Below are 15340 nucleotides of genomic sequence, written 5' to 3'. Positions count from 1 at the left end.
GCATGTGGAAGTTCCTGAGATCTCCCTACACCAGAGCAGTGACAATGCTGGATCTTTAACCACAAGGCTGTCAGGGATCTCCCACAGTCATGGTGTTTTTTGTTTCTTTTTGGCGGCACTTGCGGCACGTGGAAGTTCTTGGGCCAGGGATTGAACCCATGCCACGGTAATGACAACACTTGGATCCTTAACCCACTGAGCCACAAGGAAACTCCTCAGTCGTGTGTTTTTAATCCACTCTGCTAATACCTGTCTCTTAACTGGTGTGTTTAGACCATTTACATTTATTGTAATTATTGATTAGTGCTTTCTCTCTCTCTCCTTTTTTTTTTTTTTTTGTCTTTTTAGGGCCATACCCACGGCATTTGGAGGTTCCCAGGCTAGGGGTCGAAACTGCAGCTGCTGGCCTACAGCACAGCCACAGCAACTCGGGATCCGAGCCGCATCTGTGACCTACACCGCAGTTCACGGCAATGCCAGATCCTTGACCCACTGATCGAGGCCAGGGGTCAAACCTGCAACCTCATGGATACTAGTCAGATTTGTTTCTGACGAGCCATGACAGGAGCTCCCTAGCTGCCGTGTTTTTGAGTGCTTCTCTCCGTGTAGCTTTTAAATCGGTTCCTCTAGCTGTTACCTTATATGTACGTGATGTTTCTTAGTGGTGTCAGCATTTAGTGGTTTAGTAACTCACCTCCCTTGATGTCCCTTTCCCCCCTACTTTCTGTTATAATTGTCCTAAATATTTCCTCTGTGTTCCATGAGAAGCACATCGGGATTATAATTTTTGCTTCGACTGCCAAAGATAATTTAGCAAACGTAAGAGGAGAGGGAAAGTAGTTCTAATTGCTCCTATTTGTGCTCTTTTCATTGTTTGTCTTTCCTTTTGGATGTTCCAGGCTCCCTTCTTTTATCATCTCTTTTCTGTTTAGGGAACTTTCTTTAGCCATTCTTTTAGAGTAGGTATATTGGTGACAAGTTCTGTTTTGTTTATTTGAGAAAGTTTTGATTTGCTTTGCAGTTTTGAAGGAAATTTTGCTGAGTATAGAATTCAGAGTGGGCCGTTCTGTCAGCATGCAGCTTCTTTTTGGGCTCTCTGATTTCTGATGAGACATTTGCTAGAGGCATTCAGAATTTTTTCTTTGGTCTTTAGTTTTTAGAAGTTTGACTATAATGTGTCTTGTTGTGGATTTCTTTGAGTTTATCCTGTTTGGAGTTTGTTCAGTCTTGAATCTGTAGGCCCTCCCTCCCTCCCTCCCTTCCTCGCATCCTTTTATCAAATTTGTCAAAGTTTTAGTCGTAGTTTCTTTGGATGCCTTTCCAGCCCTATCTCCTTTTTTCTCTCGTCTGAAATTCAAGATGCATGCATGTTAAATCTGCTGTCATACAACCTGTGTGTCCCTGGGGCCCCGTTTACGTACTTTTCAGGCTTGTTTTCTCTTGGTTGTTCAGATGGGGTAATTTCTGTCATTCTGTCTTCAAGTCAGTGATTCTTTCCCTTGTCCTTTTCTGCCACCGGGCCTGTCCACTGAGATTTTTATTTCGGATATCGTGAGTTTTTTGGTTCTAAAATTTCCACGTGGTTTTGTCTTCTTTGTTTTGTCTTTGCTGTGACTTTGTGTTTCTTTGCCGACTTTCTTTTATTCATTTATTTCAAGTGTGTTTGCTCACTGAAGCATTTTATGATGGCTCCTAACACCTTGTTTGATAGTTCTGTTATTTGTGTCATCTCGCTGTTTGCATCTGTTGTTCATCTTTTCCCGTTTCAGTTGAGATGGTCCTGATTCTTGCTATGGTGAGAGATTTTTTTCCTATTGACACCTAAGCAGTTTGGGTAGTATATCATGAGATTCTAGATCTTATTTAAATCTTATGTTTAGCAAGTCTTTTCTGATATTGTACCTGCTAGGGCGGCAGGGACTACCCCCTGTTAGTGCCAGCTTGGCCTTGAAGTTCAGGTTTTCCTTGCGGCCTTTGCTGATGCCCCACTGGGGCGAGGCTCCATGTTACTGCTGAGTGTGGGCAGGAGTTCAGGCTCCCCACTAGGCTTCCGCAGGTGCCGTCCACTGGGAGGCGAGGGGTGCCCTGCTGTCATCGGTGGACCTGTTGACTTCCTGCTGGGCCCTCTGACAGAGCTCAGTGTGGAGGCAGAGGGGTGAGATGGAAGTCCTGGCTCCCTGTGTGTGTCTACACTGCTGGTAGGGGCTTGTTTTCCTGTCATTTGACTGGAGTCGGGTAGTTATTGTTTAACAATTTTCTGTTTTCTCCCGCCCTTTTCTCTCCTTTGGCTGGAGATAGGCTTTCAGGGAGACCTTCTTTGTTTGTTCCCACTGGTATTTCTGGGTTGTTGGCTTCCCTGGCAGCCAGTGTGGGGTACCTGGGACAAGAAACCCAGGAAGTGACCACTGCGTTGTTCCTCGGGTCCCAAGGTCCCTACCCAGTCTGCTGCCTTCTCCTCACCTCTCAGCACCTTCCTGTTTCTTTCAAATGCAAAGTCCAGGGATTCTAGCTGTGCTCAGAGAAGTAGGGCAAAGTGTGCTTACTCCGTCTTCCCAAGTTTAATCAGTTTGAGTAATAATACATTCATGTGGCATACGAATTGAATGGTATAAACAGATGTGCAGTGAGAGTTAACTTTCTCCCACCCACGTCCCCGCTTAGATGGCCACCACCGTTTCTGGTCTCCTGTGGTTCCTTTCAGAGGTAACTCTGCGCATTCCAGCAAATACACACAGACAGGTTTTTACTCAAGTGGTGGCATGTGCCACACACAGCACCTTGCACCTGGCTTTTTTCTCCTAACCTCCGGTTTAGTGAACCCTCTGGATGAGGACGTGAAGAACAGCTTCCTTCTTCTCCATGGCCTCATCGCCTTGCCTGGCGATGCCACGTGTATGTCACCAGGCGGAATGCTGAGACGTTGATCCTCTTATCTGGTACATATTTATTGCCCTTTCCAGGGTAGTGTCCTCTGCCCATTTCTTGTTTCCTCTGTTTACCCCCAGTCGGGGTCCAGTAGTGAGCTGTGGGCTGCTGGAGGAGGCTTAGAAGTCTGTTCTAGGAGGAGGCGTGTGTGCTCCATGGACACTCAGACGCCCACTGATAGCTACGCCTCTAGACATGTTTCTCCATCATAGTCACGGGACTGTGTGGACCATGTTTTGCTTTCTGTAGGCATAAAGGAACGAGTTTGAGTATAAGCACTATGTACTTTCACTCGCTTTCGTGGATTCAGTCACTTCTGTGTAATAGTTAAAAGAAGAACACTTTGGTTTTTTGTTGTTGTTGCTATTTTCTAAGGGCCACTAGAAACAGATCTGCTGTGATTCGGGGTCAGAGTACTTTTGGGTGGGAGAAGATTTACTCTGTTGTCATTTAAATTTTTGAGTGTGATAGTTTCATTCTAAGTTGGGCGTTTTTTTCTCTAAGGTGGTGATTTTCTTCTGCTTAGATAGAGTGCCCTCAAATTCTTGGTAAGCGTGAATGATGTCATGAGTTGAGGAATCTTTTTGCCTTTGTCTCTTTAGAGTCTTTTGTATTGACCTGGCAGTTTAATTCTAAGTTCATGCATAGTTAAGTGTGCCCTTGCCCAGAGGGTGGAACCTGCCAGTTTGCACAGGGTTTTTGAGGTCTGCTGCAAGCCATCTGGCCAGGGGCCCTTTGAGATGCTAACAGGTGCATCAGGTGCTTCAGTGTGGGGCCTGTCAGGGTGCTGTTGAGTGGCGTGGTCAGTGTTGAGGGGGTTGTGGTCATTTCTATGGATTGCCTTCGTAGGTTTTGGCCCTGAAGACTTGTCTGGCCCCCTTCTCAGCCTCATGACCCCGACATGCTCCCTGCTTCTGACCTGGACACTTTGTCTGAACTCAGCCCCCGCGTTCCACATCCCATCTGCTTCTTTAGTCCTGCTGAAGCTCTGTTCTTTAGGTTTGTGCCACCTTTTGTGACTTGAAAGCTTCCAGACTAAATATGGCAGCAAGTTGGAGTGGGCCAAGGAGGGGGGCAGAGTGATTTCTGTCCTGTGCCTCTTGTTCCTTCACCTCTTCAGGCTGTTACTTCCACACGCCTTCCCGAAAAAAGGATTTAAAATCACTCCCACAGCTTTGTTGCTATTTTTCATTTGTAATAAATAAGGGATTTCACATAATCTTCTTTTAAAAATAATTATATATGTTTACTAATTTGTTTTGGAAGAAACTTGATGAAGGTGAGTTTATGGAATTGGAAGCGTACATACAAGGCTTAGGAATTTTGTGAAGCTTTCCCCATCTCCACGTTAGATGGAACTTTAGGACTGATTCTTTACTACATTCCCAAGTAGCAAGGCTATGTGGTTATTAAAATAATGTATTATTAAAAAAAAGCAATATTCTTACGTAACAGTTGTTCGAGTATTTTCTTCTGTCAGATGTTAGTTTTAAGTTTTTCTTTTAATGGGGTGGCAGTGTTTTATTTTTTATTTCTTGGTAACAATCAGTTTACTCTCTTTTTCTGTATTACTTTTGTTGCCTGTATTCCATTTTCAAATTTGGAATCTATTGATTCATATACACTCTGTGGGCATTTCACTTACTATCGTGAGGGATTTTTTTCAGAGGGAACTGAGAAATTCAGTATGTAGCTTGTCAGCAGTAAAGGCAGACCAGCTCGATTCCTTTGGGCCCCGCAGAAAACAGCACTGGAGCATCAGAGCTTGTTTCTGGGTGACTTGATGTGCTCATCGACAGGGTCTTTTCTGCGAGCACCCTCGACTCCAGATTGAACCTTCGCATTGACAGCGTGCTTGTACCTGCACAGGGTTGACACTGCCCTTTCTCCGTCGCTGAAATGAGTGTGGGCGGTGACGGAAACCTGTGCTTTTCCCCCCAGGCATCGCCATCAGAGAGTCGGCAAAGGTGGTCGACCAAGCCCAGAGGAGGGTGCTCAGAGGGGTCGATGACCTGGACTTCTTCATCGGGGACGAAGCCATAGACAAACCCACGTACGCCACAAAGGTCAGCTCCTGGCCGGGAGTCGCGTCCCTGGGGGGACAGGCAAGAACCCAGCAGCAGCGCGAATCATGCGGGGCGGTAGCTTATGTAGGGATTGCACGTGGGCACTGCGGCGTGTAATTGACTCTTAGGGGTGGAAAGAGGTCTTGTCGCCATTGTCTTTGACGTGGGCCGCCGGTGAATTTATTACACGGCCCAGCAGGCAGAATGGATCTGGGGACGCTGCGCGCTGTGGCGAGCAAGGTCTGCTCCTGGGGGAGATTGGGGGTTGACGAGTTGACCTGTCTGATGGGGAAAGGGGCGGGTTGATTAATGTAAAAGAATTTGTTGTGGAAAAACCCCAAACTCCAGATTGAATGGTGTGGCCCTGGAGCTGCGCTGCCCTGTCTGTTCCCGCGCTGTTGAGACGGTTCTTTGCCCTCGGGAGTGGGGGGACTGGAGCATAAACAACAGCGTGGCTGAATCTTCCTGGTAAAGGGCCTGTTGTTTCTTTACGTAAATTAACATTCACTCCAAGCAAAGGACCCGTGTTCTCTAATAACTCTGTCTCTTCCGGGCCGGGGCTGTGGTTAAACTATTGCTCTTACAGCTGGAACTGAAGCTTGACGTGGTTTGGTTTGTCCTGCTTTAGTGGCCGATAAGACATGGAATAATTGAAGACTGGGATCTAATGGAAAGGTTCATGGAACAAGTGATTTTTAAATATCTTCGAGCTGAACCTGAGGATCATTATTTTTTAATGGTGAGTAACTGGAACTAAGAGGAGTGTCTCGCCGTAAATTCTAAGTTGTTGAGGTTTTAAACCCATGATATCCTTCCCTGGGGCATTTTTGCCTCTGGGAATTGGAGTGGCTTTTCGGCAAATAGCAGACACTCAACAAAAATGCTTATTTTTTTGTGAAGCAGGCAGGTGGGAGCCGGGCGAGCAGGGCTGGTGGTTTCACCAGCTCAGAGGCAGAGGCGAGGACCCAGCTTGAGTCACTGGTTCGGCCTCTTGTGTTGGTGCCTGCAGCCCTGGGGTGGTTGCCCAAGTTCCTTTACCCGCTCTTGGTGTATTTGCTTTCAGAGGTAGAAGCACTTTTTAAGAATTAAGAATCCCTTTCCCAGAAGTTTCCCAGCAGAGTTGCCCCATCTGTCTGTACCTAACCTGGTCCCTCGCAGGGGGGCTGGAGTTCCTTTGACAGGTGGAGGTTGACCTAGATCTGTCTCTCCCCAGGGCCAGTGAGGGGACCGTGTCTGAGCACCTGGCCTCACAGGGCGAGTACCTGGCAGGCCTTCAGCAACGGGGAAGACGGGGCAGGAAGGGATTTGGGCAGGAGCCTGCTGTGTACTTAGATGTGCTTGTGATGTAACTGGATGCCTCTAACTTTTGCTTCCTACTGCAGAGAAGACTAAGTGTTTTTTTGCCAAGGTTTAAATCTTACTCTAAAAAAAAAAAACTGAGCTGAGTTACGGGCCCTGATATTATGGTACTTAATTGATCTTATTCAACCAAAATAAAACATTACAGAGAAATGAAAAGAAATATCTCTTGGTTATAGAATCTGTTCTAATTGTCTCCTCAGCATCACGTGTTTCCTTCCATTAAATGTTCTTTTTAAGTTTAAATTGATTACATGTAGAAAATAACTTGCTTTATAGAGCGCAATTGCACGTAGCGTAAGCTGCACATTAAAACCTACATAATTTAGGTTTGGATCGTTTCCATGCAAGTACATTGTCAAATGGTCCCTGATCCAATATGTAATTCTTTCTGATGTTAAATATGGAGCGTTCTTTAGAATTACCTGGCTTAAAATATGTTAACTACAAGGCTTTTATGGTAGTTAGTGGAATCTATGTATGGAGTATCTGTTACAGCAAGTCCTTGAAAGTGCTCTGATCTTTTCCTCTGGCTGTATCTTCACAACTAGGAATTGCCAAGTTTGAGTACATGTTTTTACATGTTTTTACAGGCCACTGTGTATTTTCTCTCCTGTGCAGCTTCAGTGGTGTATGCGAAAGAAATGGAGCCAGGAAAGTGACAGTGTGTCTGAGCGGCTTTGTCTTTATAGCCAAAACAAATCTCAGATCCCACCTGTCCCGCTTGGCACTTTCCCTTCTCTCGCCTGTCTTGTGACTACCTGTTGGGTGGGATCCGGGCCCTGGCGCTGTTCCCGGCTGCTTCCTTCCGTCTGCCTCAGCTTCCCGTCCAGGAGTACCCCCCCCCCCGGCCCCCCTGCGGGGTCGGCTAGTCTCAGGTCTGTGGCACAAATGCACATCACCAGGACCCGGCCCAGAGGACATTTTCCCTACAAGAAAGTTTTTCTTGCTTTAGCTGGTGTATATATAGTCGAGTAAGATAAAACCACTTTCCGAGAAGGAGTTGGAAGTGTTTGGTGTGAAAATGGAAAGGCTTGAGTCCATTTGCCAAAACGAGTACTCGCAGTGAATGTTCAGAAATCACCAAGTTTATTATACACTGTAAGAAAATACTGTGTTCCATGTATTGTGCTCTGAATTTTGCAGGTGAGCGCATTGCCCGTGTGACTGTGGAAGTGCTGAGAACGGTCAGTTTCTTTCGGGTCTGTGCTTAGCTGATGGAATAGTTAAAGGGGAGTGAAGCGGGGATGCAGATTTGTGGCCGAGTCTTAAAGTTAATTGAAGACGGGACTCCCCTGGTGGCTCACGCAGAGCTGCACGGCGTTGCTTCTGCAGGGCTGTGGCTCCGTCCCTACCTTGGGAACGTCCACATCCCACTGTGTGGCCACTTGTCTAAGGAAGTTTAAAAAAAAAGGTAATTGAAGACAGTTACTGAAATGCTGTGTTAGGATGAGGTAAGGGCTTCGTGATACAAGAGAGTCTAAAGGATTTAAGTCAAAGGTCCCTCAGAAGCCCGCAGAATTGTTCTTTGACTGCTGGGACTGGTCATCGGAACACACAGGGTGAGAATGCGCTCCTTGTGGCTCGTATTTTTCAAGATGTTTCAGAAACTCAGCTCCTGTTGTCCTGTGCATTGAGCACATAGCGGACGGGAAGCCTACACTTTTCTCCAGTACTGAGTTGCCCAGCGTTCCAAACAGATTCATGTGCTTTATGATTGCCCTTGGGTGGAGCGAAAGTTCGGCTTTAAAAGAGATTTGCAGACGTTTAAAATAGAAACCCGGGAGGCAAGAGCGGGCCGCAGGTGCTGCTCAAGAACGCTCGAGAACCGGGAGCGAGCGGGAGTGAGCGAGCCTTGCCCTGCCTTCGTCCTTTGTCCTCTTTGTGTCCCCAGCAGCTCGGGTGGTGGCACCCACAGTGGGGAGTCTCCTATCTTTACTCAGCCTTCGGAACGCTTATCCCTTCCAGACACACCCAGAATAGTGTCCTGCCAGCTCTCCAGGTGTCCCTTAGCCCAGACGAGCTGACCCATAAAATGAACCATGACACGAGGTACGTCCCGACTCCTGGGGTGGTTCCCTTCTTGGCCCTTGAGAATGACTTGGACCTGCTCCGTCCGCCTGGCGGCCACCAGCCAGGGCAGAGGCCAACCTCCCCGGCTGTGCCTCGTCCGGTACTGCCAACCTCCGCTGTATCGTCTTCGCCTCTCCTGTCCTCCCTGCCCCTTGGGGATTTATATTTTTAAAAAGCTTTCTTTACTTTTTAAAATTATATAGAGAGGTTTGGGGGTGAGGCAGTATTAGGTTACATGTGTTCATTTGCTGTCTTTATGCAGAAACAGGGATTGGTTTTTATGGCACTAATTAATTATTCATTTTTGAATTAATACCAGATGATACTTTACCACTGTTATGAATAAAAATGTTTGTGTGACTTGCATTCCTGTGAAGTTTTTTTTTTTATTATTTTCCCACTGTATGAAGTTTTAATTATATATTTCAGTAATAAAAAGTAAGAAAAACTTGATAACTCCAGTTTAGATCTTGTTATAAATAATGGTTTGGAAAGTTGTCTTTAAATTGGTCTCCTACAGGAATAATTACTGGTGATAAGCATGAAAGAAATGGAGGATTGAGGAAAAAATGGATTTATGATTATGGTTCCAGGACCCATAAGAATATGCCTTTAATAATGCTGAATTTGATTCAGGAACCAGGAAAACCTAATTATATCATAAACATTCTCTTAAATAGAAGTATGTAGATTTTAGTGTAAAATTCTTCACAGATGGTGGATTGTTTGGCAGCAGGTAATTAAATGTAGACAGTTGTTTAGGCAAGTTAGGGGTTTTATTTTCTTAGGTGCATGTGTAGCATGGAGGCCAGGGCTGGTATGGCAGCTCCCTGGTGTCATCAGGGATCTTTGGGCTCTAGTATCTTTAGCACGGCTTCCATTCGAAGGTTGCCTTATGATCACACGTTGGCTACTGCAGCTCCAGGCATCACCTCTGCATTCCAGGAAAGAGGGTATTAAGAGCAGAAGGGAACCTACTGCTGAGTCTACCTTCAGCCTTGTTAAAGCGATTTCCTAGAAGCCGCATCCAGCAGCATTTACTTCTCATTGGCCAGAACATTCTCTCTTAGCCTTCCCTGTTCACGAAGGAGTCTGGGAAGTGCTTTTCCTCTGGGCCTGTGATTGTTTAGGGTTCTGGCATTTAGGCAGAAGGGAGAGTAGCTGGTGGGTAGGTCACTTGCAGTGCCTGCCACAATGATGTGACCACAGGTATGAGGACAGTGGCATTTAAGAATTCATGCAGGTGTCCGTGCAGGGCTGGCTGGACATGGGAGTGTCATCCATGTCACAGAGCCACCGGCCAGGGTGATGCACGGCTGCTCCCCTGCTCTGTGCCACCTCCTCGCCTCTGGCAGTCTCCTCAGGAAGTGGTACTGGGGTTTCTGTGGTCTTTGCACACGGGAGTAACCCAGGGCTTCACAGCTCTTGAAAAGATTTTTTTCTTTTTTTTTTTTCTATTTCTTTGGGGCCGCTCCCACGGCAAATGGAGGTTCCCAGGCTAGGGGTCGAATCGGAGCTGTAGCCACCGGCCTACACCAGAGCCACAGCAACGCGGGATCCGAGCTGCGTCTGCAACCTACACCACAGCTCACGGCAACGCCGGATCCTTAACCCACTGAGCAAGGGCAGGGACCGAACCCGAAACCTCATGGTTCCTAGTCGGATTCATTAACCACTGCACCACCACGGGAACTCCAAGATTTTTTTCTTATTATGTAGAACTATAAGTGTGATTTAGAACATCTGTGGGCCTTTTTGCGCTCCTACCCTGTTAACAGAAATATTAACATTTAGTATAAATCTTCCCTTAGTCTTTTCACCAGGTGTTAGATGAGTTTGCATCCAGCATTGTGGCCTCTGCCCCTCTCTCCCCATTTTCTTACATGGCTTTTGTCACCTTCGCGTTAACGGCTAGGTCGTCATCTGTCCAGGGGACATTCCCTGTGTCGCAGTGCCCCTCTTTCTAGGTGTTTGTTCCTGTTTCCAGTTTCCTGGTTTTATAAGAACTAATATGAATGATAAGAACTAATCTTTGCACATGTTTTCCTATATTTAGAGCATGTTTTATATTAATAAAATTATATGTATTATATATAACTTGAAGGCCCAGAAGTGTTAATAATTTTGAATCTTCAACATGCCCTTCCACACGGAACTCTTTACTGTACAAGAGGCCACATTATTTGAACTTTTGTCAGCATTAATGAATGTCATTTTTGATTATTTGATTTTTTAAAGTTTACATTTTAATATCTTTGACCTTAAACGTTTTTTGACCTGTTTATTCGCTGTGTTTTCTCTTTTGTAAGTTGCCTGTTCATGTTCTGTGTGTTGTACATATCCGTGTTTTTTTGCTTTTCTTATTGCTATGATTTCTATGAACTTTCTTTACCCTCAATTTTTCTTTTGCGATGAAATGTACCTACCATAAAACTCATCATTTTAGGAGTTCCCGTGGTGGCGCAGTGGTTAACGAATCCCATGAGGAACCATGAGGTTTCGGGTTCGGTCCCTGCCCTTGCTCAGTGGGTTAACGATCCGGCGTTGCCGTGAGCTGTGGTGTAGGTTGCAGACTTGGCTCGGATCCCACGTTGCTGTGGCTCTGGCGTAGGCCGGCAGCTACAGCTCCAATTCGACCCCTAGCCTGGGAACCTCCATATGCTGCAGGAGCGGCCCAAGAAGTAGCAAAAAGACAAAACAAACAAACAAAAAACTCATCATTTTAGCCATTTTTGAGTGGGCAGTTTGGTGAATTGAGCCCTTTCACATGCTCTGCGTCCATTACAGCCATCCATCTCCAGGGCTTTCCCATCTTCCAAACCGAAACTCTGACCTGTTTAGAGAATAACCCCCCCTCCCCCTTTCCCCAGTCCCTGGCACCCACATCCTGCTTTCTGTCTCTGTGACTAGCTATTCTAGGTCCTCATGTAAGTGGCATCACACAGTATTTGTCTTTTCTGACTGGCTTATTGCACTTAGTATGATGTCTTCACAGTGCAGCCACATTGTAACAGGTGTCAGAATTTCCTTTCTTTTTTAGGGCTGAATAATATTCTGTGGTATGTATGTCCCACATTTTGTTTATACTGTGATCTCTTTCATGTAATAAGTAGGAAGCTTTTGTCAGGAGCAGATACTTGGTTGATTTTTTTTTTTTTTGTCTTTGTAGGTTTTTTTGGAACATCTATAACTAAATTATTATTATTATTATTATTATTATTATTATTGTTTGCTTTTTAGGGCTGCACCTGTAGCATGTGGAGTTCACAGGCTAGGAGTCCAGTCGAAGCTACAGCTGCCGGCCTACACCACAGCCACAGCAATGCCAGATCCGTAATCCACTGAGCGAGGCCAGGGATTGGACCCACAGCTGGTTCATGGTTCCTAGTTGGATTCGTTTCCACTGTGCCACGACGAACTTCTATAACTGTAAATTTTTATGTAGGAAAGCTTTTTTACTTCGATATTTATACAAATCTATTTGGGATTTATTTGATACATCATTTGACACTGAACTTAAAGCCAGGAGGCAGGGTTAATCTGCTTCTTGCTGGGAATGTCTTCTCTAGGCTCACGTTTTGCTTCAAACCAAATAGGTAGCTCTCAGCTGGCAGGCAGGAAACACTGTTCGCACTCGGCTGCCTTCTTAGCCTTCCTCTCTTGGTTCCTTTTCCCCCTCGACTCAGTTTAAATGCTTTGTTTATCAAGTTAACTTACTGGAGTTCCCGCTGTGGTGCAGTGGGTTAAGAATCTGACTGCGGTGGCTCAGGTGGCTATGGAGGCACTAGCTCAACCCCTGGTCCAGTGCAGTGGGTTAAAGGATCTGGCATTGCAGTTGCTGTGGCTCGGATTCAGTCCCTGGTCCACATACTACCCTATGCCATGGGTTTTGCCAAAAAATGTAAGAAAAAAAAAAAATTAACTTGTTAAGGTGCTTGGCTTCCTCTTCAAGGTGCGAAAAGAGCTTATAGATTTCCGAAGTTAGTGTATGTGATTTCTTCTGGTACGAGAGACACCACTGAGTGTTCAGCTGATTTTCTTCAACACTTGTTATGTGTGCCTGGCCCTCCCCCACGGGTAGATCCACTGTCACGCATTGATTTAATCCCACCAACAACCCTGAGGTAGGAGGTTATTAGGCCTGTTTTTCGGATTGACAGGAGGAAGTTTAAGGAGATAAGTTGTAACCAGTATTGTTGGAATCTGCAGCCATTATTCATGTGCTTTAAGTGAAAGAAATCTCAGGTAGAACTTGCTGACACAGTGCTAATAACTCTGTGCTGGGTACTTCAAGGCAGTAACACATTTCATCTCACCCCTTGAGGTCGGCACAGTCAACGAAGTTATGTGTTGTTGAGTGACTTTTAGATCCCGCGTTTGCAGTCTGCCTTTGATGAGGGTCACTTCTCGCATGTGTCTTAGGATGGCTTTCTCTTCCCATCCAGGGACTGTGTTGATTCTCATTACAGTGTTGGAGCTTTGCATCAGTTGCTACACCAGAGTCTAAATGAAAGCCCCCAGCGTGTTGATAGCCAGATGTGCTCGAGTGTTTGAGAACAGCTGCAGCACAGAATTCAAAAGGCCTAGAAGGGTTTCGGGTGCATGTGCGTCTGCCTCCCTCCCTCTGTGCTGCCGCCGGAGCCCCTTCCTAGAGGAAAGCGTCTTTACCAGTTCTTAACCAGACAGCCGTGTGCAGGCGCAGGGTTATATACGTAACCTTATTTTGTGCAATGGTTATGAAACAGACATGCTGTTGTATACCTTTAAAAAAATTTTTTTTTAAATTAAAAAATTTTTAAAACTGTGTTTAAAAACGTTATATGGAATTTACCATTTTAAGGTACGGCTCAGTAGTTAACGTATATTCACATTGTTGTGTGACAGGTCTCCAGAACTTTCCTGTCTTTCGAAACCAAAACTCTGCCATTGAACAGCTCCCGGTTCCTCTCTCCCTTGCACCTTGTTTGTTTAAAAAGAGTTGTTGCTACAAAGTGTTTAAGAACGAATGCAGTGTGGAAAGGCCTCTTTTCATGTAGCAGTTTATCATAGAGATTGTATCAGCACACACAGAGCTCATCCTTTTTATGTGCTGCGAAGTATTATTTTATGAATACTTTGGATGAATTTGTTTCCTCAGTTCCCTGTGATGGACGCTTAGCTTGTTTCTGATCTCAGGAGCAGTGTTGACTTTGGAGCCTCAGGGCGCCTTGTTGTGGATGGTCTCTTGCCTAGAGGATGTGATTTGATGTTGTTCTGTGATCTTAGCCAAGAGACCTCTTTAGTAGGTAGACTTCTCCTTGGTACTCACTGGTGATCTTAGCAATCATGATGCACCTTCCGGAGCCCGTCCCCCTGCCAGGTGCTGCCAGGTGCACCTACTTAGGCTCCTGTGAAGTCCTAAGTGCAGACAGAGGAAATCACTCTGCAGCCTAGCAAAATCAGAGGCGGGATGACCCAGCCGATTGGACCACAGAGCTGTCAGTTAACCATGCTGGTGTGGCCTGCTGCTGGATGTGGCCTTAGTTCACCTGTTTTAGCTGTAAGCTATGTCTTCTGTGTTTAATGTGTTTTATTTGTGTATTAATATTTTAAAACCCAATGTTAGTATTCTCTTTGATTTCTTTAAAAACATTTTTTTGAAAGATTGTTTTTATTATTTTTTGGTTGTGCCCACGGCACGTGGAAGTTCCTGGGCCAGAGATCGAACCCAGGTCGCAGTTGTGACGTGCATTGCCGCTGTGGCAGCACTGGATCCTTAACTCAGTGCATCACATGGGAGCTTCCTTGTTTGATGTCTGTTAGATATGTGTTATTTCTGATAATTTGGTACTTGAAAAAAATATTGAAAGTTCCTGCTGTGGCACAGTGGGTTAAGAATCTGACTGTGCCGCTAAGGAGGTGCAGATTCGATCCCTGGCCTGGAGCAGTGGGTTAAAGGATCCAGCATAGGTCCCAGCTGCAACTCGGATTCAGTCTCTTGCCTGAGAACTGCCATATGCTGTGGGTGTGGCAGTAAAAAGAAAAAGAAACAAAATTTTGTATAATATCTTTATCTGGATTAAGAAGATATACACACACACACACACACACACACACACACACACACAATGGAATACTACTCAGCCATTAACAAGAACAAAATAATGCCATTTGCAGCAACATGGTTGGAACTAGAGACTCTCATACTAAGTGAAGTACGTCAGAAAGAGAAAGAACAAATACCATATGGTATCACTTATATCTGGAATCTAATATACAGCACAAAGGAATGTTTCTGTAGAAAAAGAAAATCATGGACATGGAGAACAGACTTGTGGTTTCCGAGGGGGAGGGAATGGGAGGCACTGGGAGTTTGGGGTTAATAGACGCAAACTATTGCCTTTGAATTGGATAAGCAGTGAGGTCCTGCTGTATGGCACAGGGAACTATATCTAATTACTTGGGATGGAACATACGGGAGCATAATGTGAGAAAAAGAATGTATATGTGTATGTGTGACTGGATCACCTTGCTGAACAGTAGAAAATTGACAGAACGCTGTAAGCCAGCTAAAATGGAAGAAAATAAAAATCATTAAATAAAATACAAAAAACACCTTTGTGTGTTTAGGGATGATTACTTCCTCCTGTGCTGAACGACCACGTTGGTCCATTTCCACACTTTCTTACCTCCTGTCATCTGCTTCTTACTGTGTCACTAAACTTCTAATATTTATATTTCTAACTTTGTGTATACTAATGTTTCTGATATTCTATCCATAGAACAGTGTCTTTTGAGTCTGTGATAGGATATCAGTACCTCTGTTCTTTCCTCCTGTTCATCTGTACCTCTTGATACTTTTCCTGCTGTTTTAATTTATGTTTCCCGTCTGTTCCGTAGCTGTAATGCCCAGAAAAGAAAAATCTTTATTCCCACAT

At 45.1% G+C, this 15340-nt stretch overlaps 1 protein-coding gene across 12 annotated transcripts in view; it reads left to right on the top strand.

Annotated features, from left to right (window-relative positions):
* The window catches only part of ACTR3B (ARP3 actin related protein 3 homolog B), a 110826-nt gene that overhangs the window by 23938 nt on the left and 71548 nt on the right, over positions 1–15340 (top strand). For all 12 annotated transcript variants that reach the window (XM_021079302.1, XM_021079297.1, XM_021079298.1 and 9 more), the window contains 2 exons: positions 4867–4991; positions 5620–5730. In XM_021079302.1, coding sequence (XP_020934961.1) covers positions 4867–4991; positions 5620–5730 — 236 coding nt within the window. The remainder of the gene's footprint in view (positions 1–4866; positions 4992–5619; positions 5731–15340) is intronic.

Source organism: Sus scrofa, chromosome 18, assembly GCF_000003025.6.
Source record: "Sus scrofa isolate TJ Tabasco breed Duroc chromosome 18, Sscrofa11.1, whole genome shotgun sequence".
Lineage (NCBI taxonomy): Eukaryota > Metazoa > Chordata > Mammalia > Artiodactyla > Suidae > Sus > Sus scrofa.
The sequence above is the reverse complement of the archived record's forward strand: the minus strand, read 5'-3'. Positions and strand labels throughout refer to the sequence as shown.